The following is a 27,333-nucleotide window of genomic DNA, read 5'->3' as shown; positions in this document are numbered from 1 at the left end:
TAAAGTTGAAGACTTGAGAAGCAATAAACAAGGCTTTGATTAAAAAAGCAAAAGAATGAACTTTTGTAGTTTCAAACTCTCTCAGACCAAAGCAAAAAAACAGTCCAAATACCAAAACAAAACATAAATAGTAAAATAAAACACAATTCCCTGACATGTGTGGAACTCTCGGTAAGTAGCAGTTGGTACCACTACTAGCAGAAAGAATCACAGACAAAAAAGCACAATGGTCTTAGGTACACAGTTTTAGATCAGATTCAAAGAAACAGACACCACAACCCATACCTCAAACTCTCTCTCTTTCTCTCTCTGTCTTAAATACTTTCAAAACTTTCCCTCCATTCAGAAACCAAGAAGCTATGGAAACCACCTCAGTTTCCAAGCTTCTACTACTTGTTTTCACCATCTTGTTTCTGGGTTCTGAGTTGATTCATTGCAGTGTCACTTATGATAGGAAGGCCATTATCATCAATGGCCAAAGGAGAATCCTCATATCTGGTTCCATTCACTACCCCAGAAGCACTCCTGAAGTATGTATATGTATACCATTATAATATCATTATAATATGTCTACCTTTTCTTCAAACTTTTTTTGTTTTTGTTTCAAGTTTGTATTTGAGTTGTTTCTTTGAAATGTGTGTTGTTGCAGATGTGGGAGGATCTAATTAGGAAGGCCAAAGATGGAGGCCTTGATGCCATTGACACTTATGTCTTCTGGAATGTTCATGAACCATCACCTGGCAATGTACCACTCTGGAATCTGGATCTTCACTGCATTGAATTCGGTTTTAAATTCTCAAGTACAATCTCACAGAGTGTGTTGTTTGTAATTGCAGTACAATTTTGAAGGGAGGTACGATCTGGTACGGTTCATTAAGACAGTGCAAAGGGTGGGGCTCTATGTCCATCTTCGGATTGGACCTTATGTGTGTGCTGAGTGGAACTTTGGGTACATACACCTTCAACTTTCCCTTCTGGGTTTCTTTGGTTTGTTGGTGTGAATGTGAATGCTATTGTGATTCAAAATCACGTTCTTTAATGGTGCAGAGGGTTTCCTGTTTGGTTGAAGTATGTTCCTGGTATCAGCTTCAGAACAGATAATGGCCCTTTCAAGGTTGGACCTTGAAAATTTTAGTTCTGTCTTTGTCTTCTCACTCTCTCTGCTTAATCAACAAATCTTGAATGGTCTAAACCAGAAAAAATACTTCTTTTTAACTTCTTCACTTTTTAGTCTGCAATGCAAGGTTTCACTCAGAAGATAGTCCAGATGATGAAGAATGAAAAGCTATTTCAGTCTCAGGGTGGTCCAATCATTCTTTCTCAGGTCAGCAGTTCCTTTCACCTTTTTCACCACAGGAGCGTCATAGCTGAAAGTGTTTGTTCAAAAATTGTTTCCCACATGTTTTTTGCATGGGAATAAGTTCCTCATAAAGTGAAATTTGGGTCAATGTTCAAAAATCCTGAAGTGGATCTGGAGCTCAAATTCATGCTCAATCAAAAATCACTATTTCAGCACAATTCTATCTTCTTTCTTCTATACAATTCTGAGATCCTGGATTTCTTTTGAAAAGCTTGTTAATTATGTTACCCCAGTCTTTGGGGAACCATATTAAATCCCGGTATACTGAATCAGATAAGTCTTAGAACAGTGTGATTATGACGTTTTGGTTCATGTTTTTTGCAATTGCAAGTGACACAAAAACCATGGATTTGATCTGGAACTCACAAAAGTCGTGCTAATGCATCGCTACTTGAAGATAACATCTTAAACTTGTCTCTACTTTGGTTAACATTTCTAGATTGAAAATGAGTATGGACCAGAAAGCAAGCAATTGGGAGGTGCTGGTTATGCATACACAAACTGGGCTGCAAAAATGGCTGTTGGATTGAACACAGGAGTCCCCTGGGTGATGTGCAAGCAAGATGATGCCCCAGATCCTGTGGTGAGCAATCTCAAGATCTTCTTAGCTGCTTCGCTCATTCACCAGTTTCAGTTGATACACCATTGATGAGAATCACTTCAATAACAGTCTTTTTCTCTTTCTTTAAATTCATCGCAATTAGATTTTTATTAAGGGTCTTTTCAATTCTTCTCAACAGATAAATGCCTGTAATGGTTTTTACTGTGATTATTTCTCTCCAAATAAACCATACAAGCCTACCCTTTGGACTGAATCTTGGAGTGGCTGGTAAGTTATATAGTATTCTTTTCTTTTGTGTATGGTTATCAGAATTCTTTACCCTTTTGATCTTTTTCTCTCTTCTTCCCATTTTGGATATCAGGTTTACAGAGTTTGGTGGTCCAATTTACCAGCGACCAGTGCAGGATCTAGCTTTTGCAGTTGCTCGTTTCATTCAAAAGGGTGGCTCATACATCAATTATTACATGGTTGGTGTTCTTCAATGATTTATTTCGCATTTAACAGAACATAATACAAAATATACGCATTCTTACGGGCTTAATGACAAATGATATAGTACCATGGAGGAACTAATTTTGGAAGATCAGCTGGAGGGCCATTCATTACCACAAGCTATGACTATGATGCTCCAATTGATGAATATGGTCAGATAACTATGCTTTCAAAACATCCTTAGAAGATTCTTTGATTATTTTTGCTTTCCCCATGAACTCACTTGGCATCTATCAAGAACATTTATTTGTAATTTATTTAGGTTTGATCAGGGAACCTAAATATGGTCATTTGATGGACCTTCATAAAGCTATTAAGCAATGTGAACGTGCTTTGGTTTCTTCAGACCCCACTGTCACATCATTAGGCACGTATGAACAGGTCAGTTGCCTCTGATGTAAGGCAGTAACCTCGTCTAGTTGTGTTCTTCTTTAAGATAAACTAGTTTCATGGTGAATTCATGTCGTAATTACCTTCCAGGCTCATGTGTTCTCTTCAAAAAATGGAGCATGTGCGGCTTTTCTGGCAAACTACCATTCCAATTCTGCTGCAAGAGTGACCTTCAATAACAGGAAATATGATTTGCCTCCTTGGTCCATAAGCATCCTCCCAGATTGCAAAACAGATGTTTTCAACACTGCAAGAGTATGAAGCTATTGTTTTTCCATCAAGTATTTACTATCTGCTTTGCCCTTTTGCATAAAGTTATTGATTGGATTGTTCTGCCTTCATCAAGGTGAGGTTTCAAACTACAAAGATACAAATGTTGCCTAGCAACTCTAAGTTGTTCTCATGGGAGACGTATGATGAAGATGTATCTTCACTATCAGAAAGTTCAAAGATCACAGCTTCTGGACTATTAGAACAGCTGAATGCCACCAGAGACACCAGTGACTATCTATGGTATATAACCAGGTGAGTTAGTATTTTCTTCTAGATTTTTAAACAGCAATCAACTAATTCAAAGTATTTTGAAGTCATATGCATAAAAGTGAAGACAACTTTCTTTTCTGAAGAAATTCTTGAATTCTGCCGTTTCTTCAGTCTTTCAGCTTTGAAGTCTCCTTGGCCATCTCAAATCAATGAAATTCTTTGTTTCACTTCTTAGTTCTCAGCAGTTGAAATCTCACTGTTTTCTGGTTTGCATGCCACACAGCGTTGACATTAGTTCATCAGAATCATTTCTTAGAGGGGGGAACAAGCCCAGCATCAGTGTGCATTCTGCAGGCCATGCTGTCCATGTGTTTATCAACGGTCAATTTTCAGGTTTGTAGTTTAACTCGGTAGCTCTTATGATTGGAATCCAACCAACATGAGATGATTCCTATTTCCTTTTACAGGCTCAGCTTTTGGGACAAGTGAAGACAGAAGTTGCACATTCAATGGCCCTGTCAACCTACGTGCTGGAACCAATAAGATAGCACTTCTCAGTGTAGCTGTTGGATTACCCGTAAGTAACTTGCTTTTGAACTCCACTTTGAACTTGATCATTCCTTTATACTTGGCAGTTTGCTCATATATTCATAGCTTTTGTTCTTCTTTTCACCCCAGAATGTTGGATTCCATTTTGAAACATGGAAAGCTGGGATCACAGGTGTTTTGATTCATGGGCTTGACCATGGACAGAAAGATTTGACATGGCAGAAATGGTCATACCAGGTTTGATGCACATAAATATAACATTTGCGTACAAAGGATTTATTATCCACAAAGAGAAAACACTTTTTAACTATGGTATCTAAACAAACAGATTGGCCTAAAAGGAGAGGCTATGAATTTGGTGTCTCCAAATGGGGTTTCATCTGTTGATTGGGTGAGAGACTCACTTGGTGTCCGAAGCCAGTCACAGTTGAAATGGCACAAGGTAAGAATTGTCAATGGTTTATGATACAACAACATCTTAACGTGTGAAATGAGAAACTTATGGGCTATAACTGATCCTTAACTTGGAACCTTCAGGCTTATTTCAACGCACCAGATGGAGTTGAACCATTGGCCTTGGACCTTAGCAGCATGGGAAAGGGTCAGGTATGGATCAATGGACAAAGCATAGGAAGATATTGGATGGTTTATGCAAAGGGTGCTTGTAATTCTTGCAACTATGCTGGGACATACCGGCCTGCAAAATGCCAACTAGGTTGTGGACAACCTACGCAACAATGGTAACACTTTTCAACTGAACTTCAACATCACATCCTTGTCCTTAGGAAAATTATACTCACTTAACTGTTTGTGTGAAAAAACCACATACCCTCTATGCATATCACAGAGCCATTATGTTTCTGTGATGTATCAAACTCAGACATGATTTGTGTACATAAACTTATAAGTATTTACAGAAGTCTTTTCATTCAAGTTATCCAAAATTCGGGTTACAAAAGTCAGTTTTAAAATGGTTACCCTTTTCCTAGTAAGTATTTATTGAAACTTTTATTCAATCAAGTTCAATATCTTAGTAATACCATAGTCTACAAAATGGTGTTTTTTTCTTTTGGGTTTTGATTAGAATCACTCTGTGAAAGAGTTCTGACAACGAGACAAACCATTTTGGATATAAACACAGCACACACCCTTGAATGTGTCCAAAGCTACTTTATCTGTAAGCCCCGGCCGTGAATTTGGACAATGGAAGAGTTGATTTAACCTTTTTCTATTTGGAATTTTGTAGGTATCACGTGCCAAGATCATGGTTAAAGCCAACAAAGAACTTGATAGTAGTGCTTGAAGAATTGGGTGGCAATCCTTGGAAAATATCTTTACAGAAAAGAACAATACATACACCAGCATCTAGTGAATCCAATTCAAAGAACTGAAAGAACGTGAATATTAGTAGCTCTGTGGTAATAATCGACATAAAAAAATTGGATTTCTATTTGTGCAGTTCTCTGGCTTCCATTGGCAATGGTAGATCATAGTGTTGATGAAATTTGCTACACTTGGTACGGAGTTTGGTTCAACCGTTGATGTGTTCATCTCCAATTCCACATTCTCTTGATCTTGCATCTGATGGAGAATGGCAGATTACATAAAAAAGTGTGGCAAATTTGCTTTTTAATTTATTTTCTGGACTTAATTGTCCATTTGTATTGTTCTTGGAAGTGAAAAAATTACAAAATTCAGAGTTGTGCTTATGTCACTCTTGTAATTTGTATATCTCAACATACGCAATGCAAGTATCAAGTATATCAGTGGTTATTTATTTCTCAAGATTTTCTACCATACTTTTTTATAACATCATATTATCTTTCAGTATTATAACAATAAAAACACTAAGAACATCATTTGAAGTGCATCACTAACTGATTCTAAGTACAGTTGTGGAAGCAGCATTTCATTGTTGTAGTTTACCAAAAACCCTTGACTATATATAGTACTAAAAATACCCTTATAGTACTTATAGTGTTTACCCCGTCAAACAAATCATATACAGAAAAAGATAAGTCCAAGGGAACGATAAGAAAACACAGGCACAAGGCCAAACATTCTCATAAATACTATGCTCATAAAGTTAGTACTTAAATGTCCATTTATTTTCATGTAAATAAGAGGCAACACAACAATTTATTTTCATCCGTAACTCATGTTCTGCAAACTGCATAACCATAGATAGAGAAAACATGCACAATGATATAAGAACATATTAAAATGTTTTATTATTGTTGTTGATCTTCTTCATGTGATGCTGATGGTACTTCACTTCAAGCAACAGCAGTAGCATGCTTGGTTATGGTCGCTACCAGGGGATCCTTCTTAGCACCCAAAACCTTGTCCACCTGCTCACCCTCTTTGAAGAACAAGAAGGTTGGCATAGCCTCAATGGACCATTCCTCAGCAACACTCTGAAAACATCAATGCAATGAACAATCCATAGTATACTACTATACAGCAACAAAAAGTTCACATGATCTTTTAAGCTTAAAAATAAAATAATGTGACAAAGTAGATTCATGTTCTTACCTTCAGTTCATCCACATCCACCTTGAGGAAGGTTACTTCAGGCATCTTCTTAGCAATCTCTGCAAGAATTGGGGCAATAAAACGGCATGGACCACACCAGGAAGCAGTAAAATCCACCACAACCTAGTAATTTAAGAGGAAGATGGTGTAGTGAAAAGATAACATCCTACATAATATAGAGATCTAATTTTCTTTTTATATAAAGAAAGTAACATGTTATAAACCCTTATAAAGCACATGAATAGACAACAACAGAAAAAAAAGGTTCCTTGTGTTATTTGCTCACTTTTCTTTAAATGTAAAAACACCATCCTGGGTTTTTTAATTGGTTTTCAAATATTATCCATGGAATAGAGAAAAAAAAAAGATTACATTTTTAATATTTTCAGCACAGATTTATTAAGCTAGAAACTGATAAAAAAAAAGAGTGGTACTTTCATAATTAATGAAAACAAAATAAACCACTGAGTGTTGAACCTTAAACTGAAGAGATCTCAGAGAAAACAAAGTTAAGGTGATGAAGAAGTTAAAGTTTGTTTGGGTACTAACCAGCTTTTTGGAGTCCTTTCCCTTCTGGAATTCTTCTTTCCACGACTCAACGGTGTGAACGGCAATAACTGTTCCCTCTTCAGCCATGTCTGAAATGTGGGTTCTTGCCTTCTTCACCTTAGTTTGCAGAATCACAGAGAGAGAAAGATGTTTAGAATATGAGGTAGCTGTAAGACAGAGGCATTTTATATGGTACTCTTCCTACGTTATTCTCTGTATTTAATTGTAATTTTATATTTAAAAAAATTAAATATATTTTATGTCCTTAAATTATTATAAAATATCATGTTTAATGTAAGATTAATTTATAAATTATTTTGTTTTTATATGGAGTTATAATTCATTAAGAACATATAAAATAAACATTATTGCAAGAAGAGAAAATTTAAAAGAAACTAATAAAGTCAAAGAATAATATATATATATATATATTAATTAAACGTAATGCATTAATTATGATTTGTAGTTAATGCATAAAAATATTAAACATAAAGTTAACTGATTAGAGTCAGTGCAGTTCAATTAGTTTTTAAAGTTAAACATGTAGATAAAATAATTAAAAAAAACGTGTTTTGTATACACAATAAAAAGTATGTATTTTTTCTACTGAAAGAAATACAAAACTAAAAAAAAGAAAAGAAGGAAAGGTTCTGAACTTTAAGGAAAGGGAGAATATGGACAATAGCTTCTTTAATAAGCTAACTAAATGTAATAAATGGAGAGAGAGATAGAAAGAGGTGTGTGGTCACGGTATTATAGTCACAAAAGTGTTACATGAATTTTAGATTAATATTTTTATTTATTAATACTGAGATTTTCTTAATTATATTTCAATATTTTCATTTGATTATTAAAAAAATAAATTTATAAATTAATTTTTTTGTCAATGAGTTTCATTTTATAATATTTTAAAAAAAAATTAAACATTTGCTTTACTTTCTCTTTACATTTTTGACTTCATCTTTTTATTTTTTAAATATCCGGTCATAGATCTTTTAGATATGTTATTTTACAAGAAATTATTATTCAAGAGTGATAAGAAGTGTTAATTTGAGGGATTTTTAGTATTCCTTTTTATTGAATGGAAAATATAAAAAAATGGTAATTTGAGAGATCTCTCTATATAACATTTCTCTTCTAAGTTGAGATTTGATAATGATTATAACCATTTTATCAATTTTATTTTATTGCAAAAATGCAACAATAGTGCACTTCCATATGTTCTTATACATATACTTTTTTAGATATTAGATATTATGTGATATTTTAGTTGACTTTTTATTAATGGTGTCATCACAAATGTTTAATTTTTTTCTTTAATATTGAAAATTAAAATATTTAATTTTTTTACTCAAATATATTATAATATTTTTTTCAATTAATAAACATTATTAATAATTTTATTCATCATAAAAAAATTCAAAATTAATTAAAATTTATCTACGTATAATTTTACATTACTTTTAACAACAAGGACAATTTGGTATTCTTATTTTTCATCAATTAAATTTTATTTTTCATTAGTTACATAAGTCAAATTTTTCATAAACTTTCACAAAATTTATTCTCAAATTAACTCTGGTATCACCTTCAAATCTCTTAAAAAAATAACATAAATTTCACCTTCAAATTCACCTAAATCAATTTACTCACTCTCTCTCAAATCATTCTTCCCAAAAAAATGCACCCTTGTTGAGGTTCACAATCTTATCTAATCATAATCTTGAATATAGTAAGTCCAGTTTTTATCTCTCATTTATGTTTCTTTAAGAAATCTACTGCATCAGGAGTGTTTTGGACTTGCATGTAGTGTTTAATGATTCAAAATAAATCTTTGTGTGGTTAAGAATGCTAGGATGTATTCTCATCATTGATTAGAATTCCATGTGTGTAAGTAGAGTAACCTGTATACTACATCTTTAGAATTTAGGAACATCTATCCCTAATAATGTTTTATACAAATATTGATGGGACTTAATTGTTTGTGATTGCACCTAACTAGAGAAAAGCTAGTTAATATTGTTGATTTAATCATGTTTGATGTGTGAACTGTGATTCGTGAAAGTTAGAATTTGATATGTTAAACTGAATTAGTAGATTGTGTGATTGTTGTTTTAGTTGAATACACTACTACAGTAAAGGTTTTTTGCCCTGATTATTTTCCTCATTTTGCCTCGGGTCTAGAACCGAGGCATACTGGGGTGAGACCAAAAGGCACCCTTTTTGGCCTCGATTGTTACCCGAAGCCATAGAGTTCCGTTTCTGTCTCGGGTCAAAATAGAACCGAAGCCAATCATCTCGCCGACGAAACGCAGCAGCCACCACCATCTTCTTCCACGCATCTGCACCATGCTCGAGCAACCCTAATTTTCATCATCTCTTTCCATCACCATGGCAGCCGCCACCCTTGTCGGAAGCAATGCACCGGACCACAATTTCGTCTTCTTCTCCACAATGCACCACTGCGCGAAAACCTGCAGCCAATAGAAACACAGATCCACAACCTGTAGCCAATAGAAACACAGATCCACAACTTGCGCGAAACGCGAACGCACATCCATATGCGGACCACCATCATCACGCCATCGTGAACGACACACCAGATGCAGAGAGCAGCGCCACCGCGAACGAAGGCAGCGAACCACCACTGCAACAACGCAACGCCACCACCACTGCAACAACACAACGCCACCACCACCTTCGAATAGATCAGAGCAGCAGCGAATCCGCGCCACCAGAGCCACCATTGTTGCATCTGGAACGTCGACGACATCACCACCGCGCCTGGAATAGCCATGCCGGAGGGAGAAGAGAAAGAGTGCTGTTGCAGAGAGGGGCGCGGGGAAGAAGAAGAGAAAGGGGGCTCGCGAATTTGGTGCCCTAATTAAACCATATGACCTCGGTTATTAATTGAACTGAGGCATATAGCCCTATTTGGCACCGGTTCAGACCCACCCGAGGCCAAAGAGGTAACAACTAGTGGGTTTTTGGCTTCAGGTCTGTGTAACTGAAGCATATGAGCCTCCTTTGGCACTGCTTTTTGGCGAACCGAAGCATATGAGCCTCTTTTGCTTTGGGTTAAGCTGAACCGAGGCATAAAAGTTATCTGAAATTGTAAAAATGTCACCGTGCCATTATATGCTTCTGTTCCTGGACAACTGAGGCATATAAGACGAGGTAAAAATGAATTTCTGCACTAGTAATAAGTGATCTGTGAAGTTTATTTAGCTATAATAAGATGTCCGATTTGTTTTGTCTAAGATCTAATTTAACATAACATGGTATGTTACATGAAAGAAAAGATGAAAAAAAAAATGTAAGCCTGCGCATTGGATAACTTATGATTTTTGGTATAGCGTTGGACAGCATTACAACATTGTTGGGCACAAGTTTAGAATTTCAAAGTCACTTACCTCCGGTGGTGGAAATGATGAGTGCCACCCTACAATCACTGGTCGCTCACTTGGTAATGAGTTTTCGTAATCCAAGACGTTAGACACCACATTGAAACTAATAGGTGCTCACTTGATAATAAATTTAAGAAAAATTCGACATTGAATTATGAGAACTTACACTAAATTTTCTGAGATTCACTTCTAAAGCTTCATAGTGATAAAGAGAAAAAACTAATTTTCATAAACACATTTTATGTTCACAACACACCATAAAAAACACATTTTCTGGAACATTAAAAATGAAAAATATTATTTGAAACATATTATTGTTGTGCAAAAGATAGTATTTTGAAAATACTTCCTAGATTACTCTTATTTCATTTAACATTATGTGCTTTGTTTTACAGAACATATTTTATTTTCTTGTAAAAAAGTACTTTCTAAAACATTAGAAAAAAAATATGCCGTTTAAATAAAATAATCACAAGGGAGTGCATCTAGCATAAAAGGGAAGTGTAAATAGCATGAACAACTCAAAATACGGGTTTGAATGGGAGTGGATTCTTTAGTTGCCACAACAGAAAACAGCCCAACGGAAATCAGAGATAGAACAGTGAAATGTTAACATTACGTTAGTGTTGAGCTTCAATTGTAACCTATTTTTTATTTTTTTTTGAATTTATTTATTAGTATTCTTATGTTTTGTGAGATAATTGTTGGAAGGCGAAGAGTCACACGTGGAATATTCTATACCACTTACACACTATATCCACTGAGAGAACTCTTCTTCCACCAAAATTCCACACATTTTCTCTATCCAATCCAAACATAAAACATTAATAACAAAGATCATTCCAAAGGATGTTCTTTCACTCTCTCAACTCCAAAAATCACCAAAACAATGCCACAAAAAAACCACACAAACACAAACTAAATCATGCAATGCAATCCCTGTCTCCCTTCTTCTAAACCAAACACAAAAATGGCATCTTTCCCAATGCCACACCTCCTACCATGCACTTCTCTCCCTCACACAACCACCACCGCCGCCGCCGCCAATATATTCTTACCCTCCTCTCTCTTCCGCCGTCGCCGGACTCTCCACTCTCTCCGCTGCTCCGCCTCCGACAAGCCGCAAGACGACGCCGTCGAGCTGCCTCTCTTCCCTCTCCCTCTCGTCCTCTTTCCGGGCGCGATCCTCCCTCTGCAGATCTTCGAGTTCCGCTACCGCATCATGATGCACACGCTCCTCCACACCGACCTCCGCTTCGGCGTCGTCTACCACGACGCCGTATCCGGCACCTCGGAAGTGGGCTGCGTCGGGGAGGTGGTGAAGCACGAGCGCCTCGTCGACGACCGCTTCTTCCTGGTCTGCAAAGGGCAGGAGAGGTTCCGCGTCAACGACGTCGTCCGCAGCAAACCCTACCTCGTGGGACGCGTCACGTGGCTGGAGGACCGCCCGCCGGAGAACGACGCCGGAGACGACGCGGAGGCGCTGGCCCGCGAGGTGGAGGGGTACATGAAGGACGTCATACGCCTCTCGAACCGGTTGGGAGGGAAAGGTGAGAAGGAGATGGGGGATTTGAGACGGAACCTCTTTCCGACGCCGTTTTCGTTCTTCGTCGGAAGCACCTTCGAGGGTGCTCCCAGGGAGCAGCAGGCGCTGTTGGAACTGGAGGACACGGCGAAGAGGTTGAAGAGAGAGAAAGAGACGCTCAAGAACACGCTTAACTATCTCACTGCTGCTTCTGCTGTCAAAGATGCTTTTCCTTCTTCTTGATTCATCACCATCGTCATCATCATCATCATCATCAATACCTTATAAATTTTGATGCTTCACGTTTCATGCTTTATATTTGTTCATAATCACTGCTTAATTAATGATAGTAGATATAGTTTTTCAGCTCCTAATATTCCACCATGTCATATAGATCAATGTGCCATTACTAATAAATATAGCATGTTTTGGTTGGAATGTCAATGAACTTGGAGTGTGCTGTTTGAGGTTTTTGGATCTGAATTTGTAAATATTTAGAAAACAGAAGAAACCAGTTCCGAAAGAAAAGGCCATTAACACTACTATTTCGATTTTCAATCTCGTTTGAGCATGTTAGGTGATAGAGATTTTACGTGATTTTGAAGTTATGTAGTAATCTGGTGTGAAAAACCAGCATGATCATGCTGTGAAGACAACGATTTCTGCAGATTTTTGAATTATGCAGCACAGTGGTTCACACAATCACAGAAGTTTTATATATATATATATATATATATATATATATATATATATATATATTCACATACTTTTACATTCATCTATATCAGTTCAACATTTGTTGGAGATCCGACATTGCTGAATTGTACAAGTAAGAATGATTAATAGTCATAATGATATATCACCAATTAACAAGTTTTCGATCACAGTTTCCTAGTAACCTTAGTCTTTTTTGTCTTGTTAAGGATAATCTCACTCTCATTTCTTGTAGGGTTTACCTTCTATATATATCCATTTCTTCCACCAAGAAATATATTTAGAATGCTTTATATATAATGAAAAAAATGATTTCACTTTCTCTTATATTCCCATTTTAAATATGATGAGAAAGTATATTAGAGTTATGATTTAGGTCGAAGATCATTAAAGATGATCAAATAATAATAATATAAGACTAAGTTTAAAGTGTCACCTTATTCATAATGAAATTGTACTATATTGACATCACTTGTCTATTTTTGTAATTTTTTAAAAAGTTATCCACTTTGTTAATTTTGAATTTTTTTTCCCCAAAATACTACATTATAGTTCAATATGACTGCGTGCATGACATACCATGGCATACCATGTCATGATTTAGGCATAAGAGTTTTTCCTTTAAAAGAAAAAAAAGGTGGCTCTTAGCCGACGCCATTGTGAATCCAAAACAACCCAGTTATACATATTTTTCAACTGTAATATAGGTATTTAAGTTGAATATGAAGCTATAAGATACCTGGTCAGACAAATTAATCAATTCTATCATTTTTCAAATCTTATAACCAACCCTTTTTCTAAGTAAATGAAGCCAAATAATTATAAAATGTGTTACTGATGAGATTTTCCATCGCATCTATGTCAACGTTTTCGTGTTTGTCAGAGGTAATGAAAAGATATCTATGTTAATTCTTAGGAGAGTAATTGTGTTATCATATTTTAACTTACATCTATTGAATATCTCAGACGCTCATGGGAATGGAATTTATTGTCTGCAATAATAACTAATTCCTATACTGTATTCCTCTAACTTTCTTTTTCACTTATTTTTTTTAAATGAAATTAAATAAACTTTATTATTCATCTGTGTCAAGAATTACTAAAAGTTCTAAGAATATAGTTCACAAGATTCCTGAGAATGCACTATTAACCCTACAAGAAAATGTTTTTTTAGTAATCAATTCTAGTCATTAAAAGTTTTTAGTTATTATAGTAACAAATTTTAATATCAATTTACAAACTAAAAGATTATTGGTTACTAAAATAGCCGTTATTATTATGAATAAAAAAATATAATTGGTTATTAAATTGGTCTCTAAAATTAGTTAACATGATTTTGACTACCAAAGGAGACTGTTTACTACAAATTAGCTATCTAGGTTTTAACTACCAAAATGACTTAGTCTTTGAATTTGGTCTCTAATTAATTACTGACCAATTTAGTAACTAATTATAATTTTTTGTTTATAATAGTGACTATTTTAGTAACCAATAATTTTTTATTTTTTAAATTAGTATCTAAATTGATCACTATAATAGCTAACAACTTTTCATCACTAAACCTGGTTACTGATAAAATATTTTCTTGCGGTAGAAACACAGTTAATAAAACAATTAGATATTAGTTTGAATATACAAATTTCAATTTCAACGTAGTTTATTTGATATATATATATATATATATATATATATATATAATTTTGAAGTTATTACAATAACAACTAAAAAAACACTGGACAAACAAACATGAAACCAATCTAAATGATGAATAATACTTTTAATTCAAAATCTCAAAACATTAAATTTACGAGTTTTTTTCTTATATAATATTTTACTGAGTCATTTTTATAAAATTTAAGATTTAAACTCTGACTTGAATTATTTTGGACCAAACATGTTTACATCTAATTTCATTTGATTTCTGGTGTTTATTTTTGAATGGAATATGAAAGTCAACACTATTGGTTGGACATCAAATGAACCTGTCAGTAGTTGATAAAGTATCATCAAGCAGAGGGTCCTATTGTTAACTGCATTGTTTGGTCCCTCTTTTCATTCATGTCACAACTTGCACTCACCCTTTCTTATCCGAAACTGAATCCTCACGTGTTGGATTTTTCACACGACTATGTTATGCAAGTGTTTTGTGTGCATTTATTATCTCTTTTCCTCAGAAATTAAAACCATTTTAAGATTTGTGTACAGGGTAAAACAATTTTTCTTTCGCATGCAGTGGTGTGTAAAAAAAAATTCAACTTTAGACAATTTCTTAACTTTATAGTGACGTTGGTCCAAAAATGCAGCCTCAATGTTATTCGGAAGACTTTTCAACACAACAGGAACGTCTTATAGAGAGACTTGGACAACCATTTTCTTCTGGTGATTTTAGTTAAATGAACATGGAGGTTTGTAACCATGGAAAACCATCATAAACACAAAAAAGTTAACAATGGTAAGAGTTTTCTTTTTCTGCCTCATCTCCACGTTCTTATTATCTACACAAGGAACTCTTACTCTTACTCCAAATGAATCAATCCAAGGTAATAAAACCATGGTTTCTTCTGCTGGAACTTTTGAAGCTGGATTCTTCAAGTTTGGAAATTCACAAGGTCAATACTTTTGTATATGGTACAAGAACATATCACCAAAGACTATTGTGTGGGTGGCCAACAGAGATGCCCCAGTGAAAAACTCAACACCATTTTTCACATTAACAGAAGAAGGAGTTCCTGTTATTCGTGATGCCTCAGGGAGTGTTCTGTGGTTCTCCAATTCATCAAGAAATTCTAAGAAACCAGTCATGCAGCTTCTAGATTCCGGAAATCTTGTTGTGCAAGATGGAGACAGCACAAAAGATCTTTTGTGGGAAAGTTTTGACTACCCTGGTGACACTTTCCTTGCAGGAATGAAACTTCGTACAAACTTTGTGTCTGGTCCTTTTAGGTTTCTCACATCTTGGAGAAACGCAGAAGATCCTGGCTTTGGTGAGTTTTCATATCACATAGATGCTCATGGCTTTCCTCAACTGGTTACTACAAAGGGGGAACTTTTGTTCAGTAGAGGAGGGTCATGGATCGGCAATGTTTTCAGTGGAGTTTCATGGAGAAGAATGCTTAGACTCGTAAATTTTTCTCTTGAGATCAACGACAAGGAAGTCATTTACCAATATAAAACCTTAGAGGCTGAAACTATTACTAGGTTAGTGATCAACCCATCTGGTTTTGTGCAACGTTTGTTATGGTCGGGTGGTAGCCGGGGTTGGGAGATTTTATCCACTCGTCCCATGGATCAGTGTGAATATTATGCCTTTTGTGATGTGAATTCACTGTGTAATGTTACCAACTCTCCAAAAATATGTACTTGCTTAGAAGGTTTTGTACCAAAGTTCTATGAAAAGTGGAGTTCACTGAATTGGTCTGGTGGGTGTGTGAGAAGAGTGAATTTGAGTTGTGATGGTGATAGGTTTCGGAAGTACACAGGAATGAAGTTGCCAGACACTTCTTTTTCTTGGTATAACGAGAGTTTGAGCCTTGAGAAATGTGAGAATTTGTGTCTGAAAAACTGTTCTTGCACAGCATATGCAAATATAGATGCAAGTGGGAGAGGGTGCTTGCTTTGGTTTGGTGACATTACTGATTTGAGTAGACACACAGACCAAGGACAAGACATTTACATAAGACTTGAAGCTTCAGAGTTAGGTATTTTCATCTCTTATATTATCATCTTTTGAAATCTAAACATGTTCCTTCTTTTGCTTTCCTCTTAAACTGCAATCTTCATGCAGTTTATTCCTCAGATCATGGAGGCAGTAACAAGAGCTTCAATAGCAAGAACATTGCAGGGATAATAGTAAGCATTGTTTTCTTGGTCGTGGTACTTGGATTGGCCACATTCACATATATGAAGAGGAAGAAGCTCGCGAAGAGAGGTGAGCTTATGGAAAAGTAAAATTTGATTCTTCATCACATAATCTAACATCAGAATGCAGTATAACTATTAGAATGAAAAGAAGTGTTCAATTCTAAAGTCTGATTCGTGTTCTTCTTATTTTGTTTGCTAAATTAATCTGTGAACCATACCATATTGGTATTTCCTACCATTGTTTTCAGAGGTGCTAAAAATATTTCACTGGAAGTACAAAAGGGAGAAGGAAGATGTGGAGTTATCAACAATATTTGATTTTTCTACCATTTCTGCTGCTACAAATCACTTTTCACCCAGTAACATATTAGGAGAAGGTGGCTTCGGGCCAGTGTACAAGGTAGTTAAATTTCACATCAAACAAATCTTGTTAATGAGATAAATAATATTTCTCTTGATCAAAGTTTCAAAATTACTCTCAGGGTATACTGCAAGATGGGCAAGAGATTGCAGTCAAGAGGCTTGCAAAAACTTCTGAACAAGGAGCAGAGCAGTTCAAGAATGAAGTCATGTTAATGGCAAAACTTCAACATCGAAATCTTATAAAACTTCATGGTTGTTCTACTCACCAAGAAGAAAGGCTCTTGATCTATGAATACATGCATAACAGAAGCTTGGATAACTTCATTTTTGGTTTGAAATCTCACACCATGCAAATTATGGCTCTTCATTTTGCTCTATTTTGTAGTTCTTACACTGACTTAAAAAGTGAAATTTTGTTAGATTCAACGCAAAGCAAACAACTAGATTTGACAAAGCGTCTTCAAATTATTGATGGTATAGCACGAGGGCTACTCTATCTTCACCAAGACTCTAGATTGAGAATCATCCACAGAGATCTCAAAGCCAGCAATATTCTTCTGGACAACGATATGAATCCAAAGATATCAGATTTTGGTTTGGCTAGAACATTTGGAGGAGATCAAGCTGAGGCCAATACAAATAGAGTGATGGGAACATAGTAAGTAGTAAAAGTCATGTTTTTTTACTATGTTGCAACACAGTTTGACATCAAAATTTTCTTTCATGCTTGTGTTGCAGTGGTTATATGCCTCCTGAATATGCTCTCCATGGACATTTTTCAATCAAATCTGATGTATTTAGCTTTGGTGTGATGGTAATGGAGATAATCAGTGGGAGAAAGAATCGGAATTTCCATGACTCTAAGCATCAGCTTAATCTTCTTAGTCATGTAAGCTTAAAGGCTATTTCTTTCCTTGTGTTTGAAAATTCAAACAGTTATGTTTTCAAAACTCTTGATCTTATGCTCGCAATGAAAAAAGAAAAAAAATTGCTTTCATTCCATTTCAGGCATGGAGATTGTGGATTGAAGAAAAGCCATTGGAGCTAATAGATGAGGTATTAGATTATCCAATCACACCACTTGAAATACTGAGATGCATTCATGTGGGTCTGTTGTGTGTGCAACAAACACCACAAAACAGACCAAACATGTCCTCTGTGGTTTTGATGTTGAATGGTGAAAAGGTGTTGCCTGAGCCAACTCCACCTGGGTTCTACACAGGAACAACACAGTTTCCCATTCAGGCAGAATCTTCTTCGAGAAGTTGTGGAGATAGATCACAAAATGAAGTTACAGTGTCCTTGTTACAGCCACGGTAGAGAAACTATCGTGTTCATTATTCAAGGATTAAGATCTTGCAGAACTTGTTAGCGGATTATGTATAGTTTATTCAGAAGATGTTCTTTTGTTCCATGAACCAAATCACTTGTAGTTAGGAACCTTCTACTTTGTTTTTTAATTGGAAACATATGAAATGATACATGTAACAATTCATACAATGTTTTTTTTTGTCCATGTTTATTATTATGGGATGTAATGAATAATGTGCAGGGGAAAGATTGACAGCAAAAACTGTTATTTACAGTTTGTTGTACAAATAGTATTTTTTTTTTTAATTTTAAAATGTTTAAATTTTTATTGAAAGAGTCTGGCTATTTATAATTTATCTATTTTCTGGTAAAAATTAATAAAAATGTGATTAATTAATTATTTCAGTTATTAGTTATTTCACTTCATAAAATCTTGTTTTTTGGCGGCAATCTTGCTCTGCTTCTGTTCTGTTGGTAGACTCACACACAACACATTCATATATATATATATATATATATATATATATATATATATATATATATTAACAATGCCCATCTTTTCGTGTTTCTGATTCTTGAACACTAACCCACAATCGAAGCTTCTCTTCTCCGATTATCCATCCCAATCGACGCTTCCAAGTTCCAACCATGGAGATTGATCCTAAGCTCTATGAAGACATTGTACGTTTCTTCTCCTTCACCATTTTCCTCTTACAATTGTCCTTTTAATTTCACTATTTATTTATTTCTTTCGTTGTAAAGCATTACTGCGTTCTTGCTTGCTTATAAAAAAAGAAACTGCGTTCTTGCTTGTTGCTATAAAAGAATGCGGCAAGATTCAAAGAAGATTGCAACCTTTTTGGTTCTTTTTAACTCGAAGATTCAATGAATGTTGGCTATGCACTGGTCTTGATTTGTCTGAAAAGTTGTGATCTTCGTTCTTGTCCTCTGTGTAACATGTTTGGCAATGTGAAGGATTTGCAGTATTTGATATGTTGTTCTTGTCTTCTGTGTGAAGTAATAATTTACTTTCTGTACACTTTATTTTGCTACATGTATATTTATTTACAGGCTCTAGGTGAAAATGTTGTGAACGACCTCATTCTGTCGTATCTTATACATAATGGCTACAGAGAGTCTTCAGAGTCATTCATTGCTTGCACTGAGATGAATCGGCCTGCAGAGGATTTGGAGAAAATGGAAAAAAGAATAAGTAGGTTTATTATTGTTGTCTTTAGGTGTTCAAGGCTGGTTGAAGACTTTTGATTTCATGTGAATGTCATTTTCTTGGCTTGTGCACTGCAAACCTAGCTTTTTCATCTCTGTTCAAATATTTGACAGTAAATTTGATTGATCATTAGGTATCGTTCGCCTTATAAGGGAGGGAGATTCACGGACAGCTTTTGAGATCATGGACGAAATGTCACTGCGTGTGCTAGACAACATTAAGTTGCTGTTTGATGTTATATGTCTTCATTTTGTTGGCCTTGTCTTGAATAAGAAATGGTGAGATAAGATTAATTTTTCTTCCAAGTGAGCATGTTGCAATCTTCTTGCTATCATACAATCTTGTGTTGGCAGGGTAGAAGCTGTGCTGTTTGCTCAGAAATACATTGCTCATTTTGGGAATCATCCAGTATATGGCCAAAAAGTTAAAGTATGTTTGCCTTTTGCTTGCAATTTATTCATACATGTATGTGTCGATCTTCAAGGTGAAGTAAACATAAAGTTTTCCTTGATTCAGGATTTTATGTCCCTTCTTGCTTATAAGGATCCACTGGAATCCCCAATGAGTGGTCTGGTTGGCGAAGACTTTCGGCAACAAGTGTTGGAGAGTTTGAATCTCGCCATTCTCGGTTGGTTAACTTCAATATACTTTGTTCTATCTCATGCTAAATATGATATATTGCTTTCTTTGTCTTATTTTTTGTTTTGGTGATGGCCAGCACACTTAAACCTTCCCCAACTCAGTGCCATGGAGGTTCTTATACGGCAAACAACAGTAGTTAGAGATATCTTGATGCAACTGGTTAGGCCATTGATTATTATACTCCTGCATATGTTCACTATTTTTTCACTCTGCAATTCAAGCTTTGAACTAATTCTATTCAGCTGACAAAATTATTTGTCTTCTTAGTCAGTGTTTCAAACTGATTCATTCATTTGCTCGTTGCAGGAGTGGTCGCCACCATTTTCGTTGAGTAATTTTCTTAGTGATCGGTTTACCATCTATTGAATATTCACTGGGATTGGTGCATGCATGATTTGATCACTGGTGTAAAGTTGTCTTCGTGTATAGTTTCTTTTGTTGCAGGCTATCTAGTCATGCTGCATTCGTATCAAAATGGAGAAAATTGTTATTCGATATAGTATGTAGCTTTAATATGTCATTCTTCCATCATTTTCCACATTTTAGATTGTATTCAATCCACTGTGAGGTTTAGCTGATAATCAGATCCATTTTCTTTTTGTGCTCTGATGTGTGATGTAAAATGCGTTTACATCTTTTGGTTACATGTTCGGTACTTAAAAGAACTATTATGACGAGTTTATATATATATATATATATATAGGTCCCATAAATAACTTTTACACCATTTTATAATGAACAAATCATAATAAAAAAAGTTCACTAATTATCATTTCATGCTTTGTTATTTAACTAAATAAAAGTTATTTTATTTTTATTCAGCTCAATATTTTTTCAACACTGAATTAGTTCAACAATAATATGATATTATAATTGACACTAAGGTAGTTTGAATATCATATAACTTCATTACAATATCAATAATAAAGTCATGCCGATATAACACAAATTTGTTTGGACAAATAATTAATTTTATGTGAAAACTACACGACTCCACTTTTTATACTAAAATCTGCACCACTTTAATAATTTCCAAGTCGAATTGCACCAATATTGTAAAAAAAAAAAACACTTTGTTAGATGTAAAAGTTTTAGATATAGTTTGATATTTTTCCTTTGCAAGATATTGCTTCTTGGGTCACTCACAGTGAACATAGGTTCATTCTTTTACTTCTTCCTTACTAACCAAAATCGGATAATGGTGTCTCTAATTTCGCCACCTTCTTCGTCTCCCAAAATTCAATTGCGCGAAACTCCTTTCTTCTCCACTCTCTTCATTCCACCAAGGTACTACTTTCACTCACGCACTCACTCACTCATTATTTATCCCTTTTTCGGTTTTTTCTGAACTAAAATTGTTTAAATGTATATATAGGACCGTCCAATTCCTCCACAACACACGAAACCACGAAAATCACAAATGGAAAACGGTACGGTGCGGCGTAACCAGCGCCGGCGCGTCTCCTCCGCCGTCGTTGATGAAGGAGCCTCACAAGTTCTTCGACCACGTAATCATCACCGTTCGCGCGGGTGACGGAGGCCACGGCGCGGTGCTGAATCACAGAGAGAAGAACGAGCAGGAGCAGGCTAAAACGAAGAAGAAAGGGAAAGGCTCATTGAAGAGGGACTTCGACGGGTCGCTCATACTCCCTGCGGGAGGGCACGGAGGGGACGTGGTGATCTACGCCGACGAGACCAAAGACACGTTGCTGGAGTTTCACAGCAAGAGCAGGTTTCACGCCAAGCGCGGTGGCAACGTTGGTGCCATGGGCGTTTTGACGTCGATGTTGCGCGATGGACTTGTGGCTCCCACGATGCGCATTCCTGTTCCTGTAGGTTTGTATGCTCTGTTTTTGTGTTTTACTGATGTTTTTCCCCCTGCATTACTGATTATTGGCCAAATCGATAGCTATTTTTTGAACCTCTGTGACTAGGCTTTGTGACTTTGAAACATTTTCCTAAGCACTTGAGTTTAAAAATTAATTTAATTTGTAAAGAAACTAATTTTATTTTAATTTAGTTATGAATAAATTAATTTTAATTTGTATAAATTACTTATACGATGGGCGTTTGAAATTTACTTATGTATAAATTAATTTTAATTTGTAAAGAAACTAATTTTATTTTCTTATTCAGGTCCAATGAAAATGATAAAAACTTAGAATGAAGTTTTTATTCTGGTTAAAGGGGGTCTTTAAAGTTTCATCGTATTTGTCCAACAGTTCTAAAATCAACAATGTTGTGTCCAAGCACGATGCATGTTTGCTTTACCTTGATCCCTCGTGCAGATGCTTCTCAACAGGGATGGCACTCTGATAGAGGATAAGAAGGCATTGGAGGTTTTCATAAGCTATCACTTGATTCCTATTTTCATTAATAATTACAAAATATCACTTGATTTAGGCTTTGTATAGAATGATGAAATAAAAAGAAAGCCTTTGAAATTAGGAACTTAGTCAATATAAAATGGTACTTCTATCATTAATTAAAATAGGAAACATTTTCTCAAACCAAACAAGTAATCAGGTGGCAATTGACTTATTCTATTTTTGCGTTCATTTTGAATTTGTATGTTTTGATTTGAGTTACAAAAAAGGTTAACTTGTTTTCATTTTGCATCTTGTTTGGTGAAAAATCCTGCCATGAATTAAATCTGATCGTGTTTATAAATGTGATAGGTACAGTTGTGAAAAGCAAACGAGGGAAGGTGTTGGCTGATCTAGCACAACCTGGCGATGAAGTTCTCGTTGCTAGGGGAGGACAAGGAGGGGTAGTGCACTTTCAAAAGTCTATTCAAATCTGTTCGCATTGAAAATTCTATTCAAATTTGTTAATGTTGTGATTGAGTTATGAATACTTTAATGCATTAGGGACTACCAAATTGTTTAGTGGATAAGTTGTGTTCGTTAAGATTGATGATAAAATGAATAATTAGACCATCAGAACTCATATATGCATATAGATCATTGTGGCACAACAGTAGGATTGTTGCCTTGTGACGTTAAAGTTGTCACGGGTTTTTAAATCCAGGAATTGGCCTCTTTGGTTGTAGGAGTAAGGATGCATGCATCTACCTGGCCTACACCCCATTAGATTGGAACAATGAACACTGAGCAACCCTTCTCATTCATTTATTCATAACATACACCTAGTTTGTTAATTTTGTACTTCACACCTGAATCTGTTTTTTATTTTTTGCATGCCCAGATTAGCTTGTTGGAAATGCCACAGCGTCAAAGAAAAAAGATGATGGCTCTGACAACTAATGTGATGAGGGATGACTCAGACAAGGTAAAGTTTATCAATATTTATGCGTGCGATGGAATATTTCTCAGTGTCATCTTTGGAAAGATATAACCTCTTATGGTTACAATCTTCTCTGTGCAAATTGAAAATCTTATACTAGCATAATGTCTCAGTTAATCAAAATTTATTTGAATTTTGCAGTACATAATGAGTGACCAATTATTTTGTCCAAGATGGATACTTTTTTTTCACTATTTTTGTCATGGGTTTACTAATATTATGATTTTAAATTGTCAAATCTAATGTTTGGCTGTCAGGAAATGTAAATCTGCTCGAGTCTGGAAACAGTAGACTAGTATTATTTGAAATTTCTGCATTAGCAACTTGTGTTCCTATCTCAGTGTAAGATATAACATTTTTATTTAATTTTTTACAGATTTTAGTTCACGGTCAACCTGGAGAGGAAGTTAAGTTGGAGTTGATTCTACGAGTTGTAGCTGACGTTGGTCTCATTGTAAGTTTTGCATCTATGCATAATGCCCTGTTTATTTAGTAATATTTTGTCTTGTATTTTATAACTGTAAGCTTGATATCGGCGAATTTTTAGTTTTTCTTTTCTCTGTATCAAGGAAGATAGTTTTATCATTGTTGGGTAACTGAAATACCTTGGCGTGGAGTTTGTGAAAGATGACAAGGAGAGGTGTAATAAACCCGAGGTGGTTGTGTTTTTCCTTTGTATCAAATCATTTCTTTGGTTGGTGAACAAAGGTCAACTGTATAGTGGTTGTTTCTTACTTTTTGTCCTCCTGGTGTTTTCACCCTTTCATCTCATGATCAAGTTAATCTTGTTTTAGGGACTTCCAAATGCTGGGAAATCAACACTTCTGGCAGCCATTACACTTGCTAAACCTGATATTGCTGATTACCCTTTTACAACATTAATGCCAAATCTTGGCCGCCTAGGTGGTGATCCCAGCTTGGGGGCAGGAATGTATTCATCGGAAGCTACATTGGCAGATTTGCCTGGTCTTATTGAAGGCGCTCACTTAGGAAAGGTATAAAAGATTTTTATTCTTAGGAAATGTCCCCATTTTAAACCATCGAGATGCTAAATATGACGGTTTTGTCTTTCACTTTCAGGGTCTTGGTCGTAATTTTTTGAGGCACCTCAGAAGGACCCGGCTATTGGTCCATGTTGTTGATGCTGCCACTGAGAGCCCTGTAAATGACTACAGAACGGTCAGAGAAGTATGTATTTTACCCTACAATTGGATATATTTTTTTATCCATTCAGGCTAAGGTTTTTTCATTGGTTAAACAGCTTGATTTGAAGTGTTGTTTATTTTAGCTTTGGAAGAGTCTCTATTCTAATTCTAAAAAATTGAAAGGGAGTTTACATGGAAAATTGATCTTGTTATCTCTTATTAGTTTTTCCTTAAAAGTCAACAAGTTGTAAGTCATGTTAAGCTGTTTTCTTGTTGATAATCACAACTCTGTTTTTCTAGTTGTAAAGAGCTTCCCTAGTTCTCTGTTTTTGAATCCTGCTCATGCTCTCCCAATTGCAATTCTTCTCTGTTGCAGGAGTTGCGTATGTACAATCCTGCTTACCTTGAGAGACCGTATGTTGTAGTTTTGAATAAGATTGACCTACCAGAGGTATGTAGGGTCGCAGCCAATATGTGGGTTAAGTGTTATCTTTTAATTTCCTTTTTCTTGAAAAGGGATGGCCAATGCATCATCTGGTCTGTTATTGTATTGTTTAGGGACGGTCACGTATATTCAAGAAATATGCAAAATTCTGTCACATAACAAACATTTTCATCTAATTATAATCTTAGGCAAAGGACAGACTTCCATCGTTGATTCAAGAAATCATGACAATTGGCAACCGTGATGCTCAACTGTCTGATGAAACTGACACGAAGGAGAAAAGACTTGAGGACTATCCTGGACCTCTCTCTGTTGTTGGAGTCAGTGTTTTGTAAGTGCTCAAGAGTTTGTTTTATATTTTCTTTTTAAATTGTTTTTCTGTTTGATAATTTGTTCTATATTCTCTTTCTGAAAGTGTTTTTCTGTCTGACTTTCTACATTTTGTTTTTGAAAGTGTTTTTCTGTCTGATGTTTTATATTTTCTTTTGAGAGTGTTATTGTTCTTCACATACATAGGGTGTTGCTTAGACAATGTCTTTATTATATCTTAATTCTAATACATTAGCCAATCTCTTTATTATATTATAGTTCTAATACATGGACTTTGGTCAACAGGAATCAGCCCTCTGTAAGTGCTTGACAGTTTATTATGTAATTTTATATTTGCTTTTAAAGTGTTTTTTCTGCCTGACTACCTGTTTTTATATTTTTAAAAGTGTTTTTCTTCTTCACTTCGTGTAGTAATTGTTTAAACAGTCTCTATATCATATTATAATTCTATTCATTGACTTTGATCAACATTTGTTGTTGTTTGCAGAAAGGGCATCCAGATTAATGAGATGTTAAAGGAGATAAGGTCTGCTTTAAAGAAATGCTCGGGTTCTAGTGAAACATTGATTTCTACTTGAGAATAGCTTATTATATGTTTTCGTTAAGCAATACTGCATTGCAGTTCATCGAGTCTTTTTGCAATGGTTCTGGTATTAATTTGAATTTATCAGAGAACAAAGTTAAGAAGATTATTACCAGTTCCCAACAGAGGAATACGTGTAAGATGATGAAAGCATCGAGTATAATAGTTCGACTTAATCTGTCTGATATTGTTGTAAGCATCAAGATTGACATGAAAAGGTTTATATTGTTGTAAGCATCAGAATTGACATGAAAGTTTGTAAAACTGTAAGCAGCAAAATTGACAAATTGAAAATGGGAGTTTATATTTTTCAAGCATGAAGAATGAGAATTCCACATGAAAGATATATAATATTTAGTACAAATGTAATAAACAAAGTTATGCAATAGTTATCTTCTGTATTGCGACAAAAATCATGTCTGTCATTCCCATGCTGGCATAATAAATACATCATAAGACAACAAATAGCATAATAAATATTGTAAGACTCATAATAAATATTTATCAGAGACTATGTCATCATCTACTATGGAAGTATTTGTGAACGCGTTCTCATTTGCATCTTCTATATAAATTGCTAGTTCAAGCAAAATAAACCACTTGAGTAGAAAGCTTGGAATATAGTATAACAAACAGCACATATACACACATGTAAATTTATATTGTACTACTTATCCCCCAATGTGAAAGCAAACAAATCAAAAGTTAGGAGATAAACATGATGATACCCAGGAATCATGATTTTGAAAACTTCAAATTAGACCAAAAACAAAAAATGAAGGTGTACTTGCAAATTGTCCTTGTGATATACCTCTGTCGTACACAGGGATATCTAGTCGTGTTCTGCACTCTTCCCATATAAATCAGAATCACTGCGTGTATACAAAGTAAAAAGTAATGTAATACATCTATAGTTTATTTCATGTCAGTTTCTAAATCCAGAGATGTTACTTTAGATGCTAAAGTGCACATGTGAAGTGGATATTTTCAGCTTTAAATAATACAACCTTCGTAGACTTTTTTTATCTTAATTTATCAGTATTGATTTTAGTGCATTAAAGAGTGATATCTGCACAGTTCTTTTATATTTCCTTACCTGAACTGGGAGGAATCACTTCTTTCCAAGTTATTACAAAAGAAAAACTAACACATAGATAACTAGTGATTATGTGTGAATGCATAAAATGCTCATCAATGAAACAGTAAACACAGTGTGAAATGTGTATCCATTTTGGTAAAACTGACACCTGTTGTTAACAGCACTTCCTCAGTCATTAACTCTAGTTGGAGTTTTTTTAATGTGCACTGATTACAATTCCAAACTTCGAAACTACTAGGATCAGTTACTTTGGCTTTGTTATTATTGCAATTTCACGGATTAAATTTTCATTCCTGAGTCATAGTTATCTTGAACCGTTTCTTCCAAATAATGTCACATGACAAAACAGCATCTGATAAACAACATCCACACTAAGAGAAACCACATCCATCCTCCCACAGCTTTTAATTTCTTCCCTCATCTTTCACTTTTTTATAGTGTGCATTCATAGTCT

General features: G+C 35.1%; 6 protein-coding genes across 10 annotated transcripts; 5 read left to right on the top strand and 1 right to left on the bottom strand.

Annotated features, from left to right (window-relative positions):
* The first annotated feature begins 80 nt into the window (after positions 1–80).
* On the top strand, positions 81–5,621 carry LOC114194163 (beta-galactosidase 5-like). Its single transcript, XM_028084253.1, has 18 exons — positions 81–530; positions 650–745; positions 837–949; positions 1,048–1,114; positions 1,232–1,324; positions 1,800–1,943; positions 2,101–2,189; positions 2,284–2,389; positions 2,479–2,566; positions 2,677–2,795; positions 2,895–3,059; positions 3,151–3,329; positions 3,571–3,680; positions 3,755–3,864; positions 3,966–4,073; positions 4,165–4,278; positions 4,374–4,576; positions 5,083–5,621. Exons 1-18 carry the CDS (start codon positions 360–362, stop codon positions 5,225–5,227), a joined length of 2,220 nt encoding a protein of 739 aa, XP_027940054.1. The 5' UTR covers positions 81–359; the 3' UTR covers positions 5,228–5,621.
* A 247-nt stretch (positions 5,622–5,868) lies between these two features.
* Positions 5,869–7,117, bottom strand: LOC114194164 (thioredoxin H-type 2-like). Its single transcript, XM_028084254.1, has 3 exons — positions 6,921–7,117; positions 6,372–6,494; positions 5,869–6,253 (listed from the first exon to the last, which is right to left on the bottom strand). Exons 1-3 carry the CDS (start codon positions 7,005–7,007, stop codon positions 6,113–6,115), a joined length of 351 nt encoding a protein of 116 aa, XP_027940055.1. The 5' UTR covers positions 7,008–7,117; the 3' UTR covers positions 5,869–6,112.
* A 4,002-nt stretch (positions 7,118–11,119) lies between these two features.
* Positions 11,120–12,319, top strand: LOC114193967 (lon protease 2-like). The gene has a single exon (XM_028083979.1). The coding sequence runs from the start codon at positions 11,253–11,255 to the stop codon at positions 12,093–12,095; it is 843 nt and encodes a 280-aa protein (XP_027939780.1). The 5' UTR covers positions 11,120–11,252; the 3' UTR covers positions 12,096–12,319.
* A 2,569-nt stretch (positions 12,320–14,888) lies between these two features.
* Positions 14,889–18,459, top strand: LOC114193902 (G-type lectin S-receptor-like serine/threonine-protein kinase At4g27290). 3 transcript variants are annotated; one of them, XM_028083887.1, is made up of 8 exons: positions 14,889–16,264; positions 16,351–16,494; positions 16,676–16,827; positions 16,910–17,120; positions 17,211–17,448; positions 17,529–17,679; positions 17,799–17,846; positions 18,013–18,459. In XM_028083887.1, the coding sequence occupies exons 1-8, from the start codon at positions 15,016–15,018 to the stop codon at positions 18,160–18,162; spliced, it is 2,343 nt and encodes a 780-aa protein (XP_027939688.1). In that variant the 5' UTR covers positions 14,889–15,015; the 3' UTR covers positions 18,163–18,459. The 3 variants fall into 3 exon arrangements, with proteins under 3 accessions (XP_027939688.1, XP_027939687.1, XP_027939686.1); XM_028083886.1 differs by having other exon boundaries at positions 16,363–16,494; positions 17,799–18,459; XM_028083885.1 differs by having other exon boundaries at positions 14,890–16,264; positions 17,799–18,459.
* A 1,009-nt stretch (positions 18,460–19,468) lies between these two features.
* LOC114193105 lies at positions 19,469–20,560 on the top strand. 2 transcript variants are annotated; one of them, XM_028082806.1, is made up of 5 exons: positions 19,469–19,607; positions 19,683–19,758; positions 19,846–19,957; positions 20,048–20,130; positions 20,278–20,560. In XM_028082806.1, the coding sequence occupies exons 1-5, from the start codon at positions 19,513–19,515 to the stop codon at positions 20,335–20,337; spliced, it is 426 nt and encodes a 141-aa protein (XP_027938607.1). In that variant the 5' UTR covers positions 19,469–19,512; the 3' UTR covers positions 20,338–20,560. The 2 variants fall into 2 exon arrangements, with proteins under 2 accessions (XP_027938607.1, XP_027938606.1); XM_028082805.1 differs by having other exon boundaries at positions 20,048–20,560.
* A 522-nt stretch (positions 20,561–21,082) lies between these two features.
* Positions 21,083–26,097, top strand: LOC114195341 (probable GTP-binding protein OBGC2). 2 transcript variants are annotated; one of them, XM_028085768.1, is made up of 10 exons: positions 21,083–21,258; positions 21,347–21,807; positions 22,656–22,741; positions 23,179–23,262; positions 23,654–23,731; positions 24,072–24,272; positions 24,358–24,465; positions 24,799–24,873; positions 25,056–25,198; positions 25,685–26,097. In XM_028085768.1, the coding sequence occupies exons 1-10, from the start codon at positions 21,170–21,172 to the stop codon at positions 25,773–25,775; spliced, it is 1,416 nt and encodes a 471-aa protein (XP_027941569.1). In that variant the 5' UTR covers positions 21,083–21,169; the 3' UTR covers positions 25,776–26,097. The 2 variants fall into 2 exon arrangements, with proteins under 2 accessions (XP_027941569.1, XP_027941568.1); XM_028085767.1 differs by having other exon boundaries at positions 22,650–22,741.
* Positions 26,098–27,333: the final 1,236 nt, after the last annotated feature.

The sequence above is a fragment of the Vigna unguiculata genome, chromosome 8 (assembly GCF_004118075.2).
Source record: "Vigna unguiculata cultivar IT97K-499-35 chromosome 8, ASM411807v1, whole genome shotgun sequence".
In the NCBI taxonomy this organism is placed as follows: domain Eukaryota; kingdom Viridiplantae; phylum Streptophyta; class Magnoliopsida; order Fabales; family Fabaceae; genus Vigna; species Vigna unguiculata.
This window is presented reverse-complemented; position numbering and strand designations above follow the sequence as displayed.

Bases quoted from the DNA above. Each gene is read 5' to 3' on its own strand.
- LOC114194163 (XM_028084253.1), top strand. From the start codon at position 360: ATGGAAACCACCTCAGTTTCCAAGCTTCTACTACTTGTTTTCACCATC. The intron at 2,567-2,676 runs GTCAGATAACTA...TAATTTATTTAG, and splicing joins TGCTCCAATTGATGAATATG to GTTTGATCAGGGAACCTAAA. The intron at 3,330-3,570 runs GTGAGTTAGTAT...CATGCCACACAG, and splicing joins TATCTATGGTATATAACCAG to CGTTGACATTAGTTCATCAG.
- LOC114194164 (XM_028084254.1), bottom strand. From the start codon at position 7,007: ATGGCTGAAGAGGGAACAGTTATTGCCGTTCACACCGTTGAGTCGTGG. The intron at 6,495-6,920 runs GTTAGTACCCAA...TTAAATTACTAG, and splicing joins GAAAGGACTCCAAAAAGCTG to GTTGTGGTGGATTTTACTGC. The intron at 6,254-6,371 runs GTAAGAACATGA...TGATGTTTTCAG, and splicing joins TGGATGTGGATGAACTGAAG to AGTGTTGCTGAGGAATGGTC.
- LOC114193967 (XM_028083979.1), top strand. From the start codon at position 11,253: ATGCAATGCAATCCCTGTCTCCCTTCTTCTAAACCAAACACAAAAATG.
- LOC114193902 (XM_028083885.1), top strand. From the start codon at position 15,016: ATGGTAAGAGTTTTCTTTTTCTGCCTCATCTCCACGTTCTTATTATCT. The intron at 17,449-17,528 runs GTAAGTAGTAAA...CTTGTGTTGCAG, and splicing joins AATAGAGTGATGGGAACATA to TGGTTATATGCCTCCTGAAT. The intron at 17,680-17,798 runs GTAAGCTTAAAG...ATTCCATTTCAG, and splicing joins AGCTTAATCTTCTTAGTCAT to GCATGGAGATTGTGGATTGA.
- LOC114193105 (XM_028082805.1), top strand. From the start codon at position 19,513: ATGGACGAAATGTCACTGCGTGTGCTAGACAACATTAAGTTGCTGTTT. The intron at 19,759-19,845 runs GTATGTTTGCCT...TCCTTGATTCAG, and splicing joins TATATGGCCAAAAAGTTAAA to GATTTTATGTCCCTTCTTGC. The intron at 19,958-20,047 runs GTTGGTTAACTT...GGTGATGGCCAG, and splicing joins TTTGAATCTCGCCATTCTCG to CACACTTAAACCTTCCCCAA.
- LOC114195341 (XM_028085767.1), top strand. From the start codon at position 21,170: ATGGTGTCTCTAATTTCGCCACCTTCTTCGTCTCCCAAAATTCAATTG. The intron at 21,808-22,649 runs GTTTGTATGCTC...TAAATGTGATAG, and splicing joins GCGCATTCCTGTTCCTGTAG to GTACAGTTGTGAAAAGCAAA. The intron at 23,263-23,653 runs GTAAAGTTTATC...AATTTTTTACAG, and splicing joins TGAGGGATGACTCAGACAAG to ATTTTAGTTCACGGTCAACC.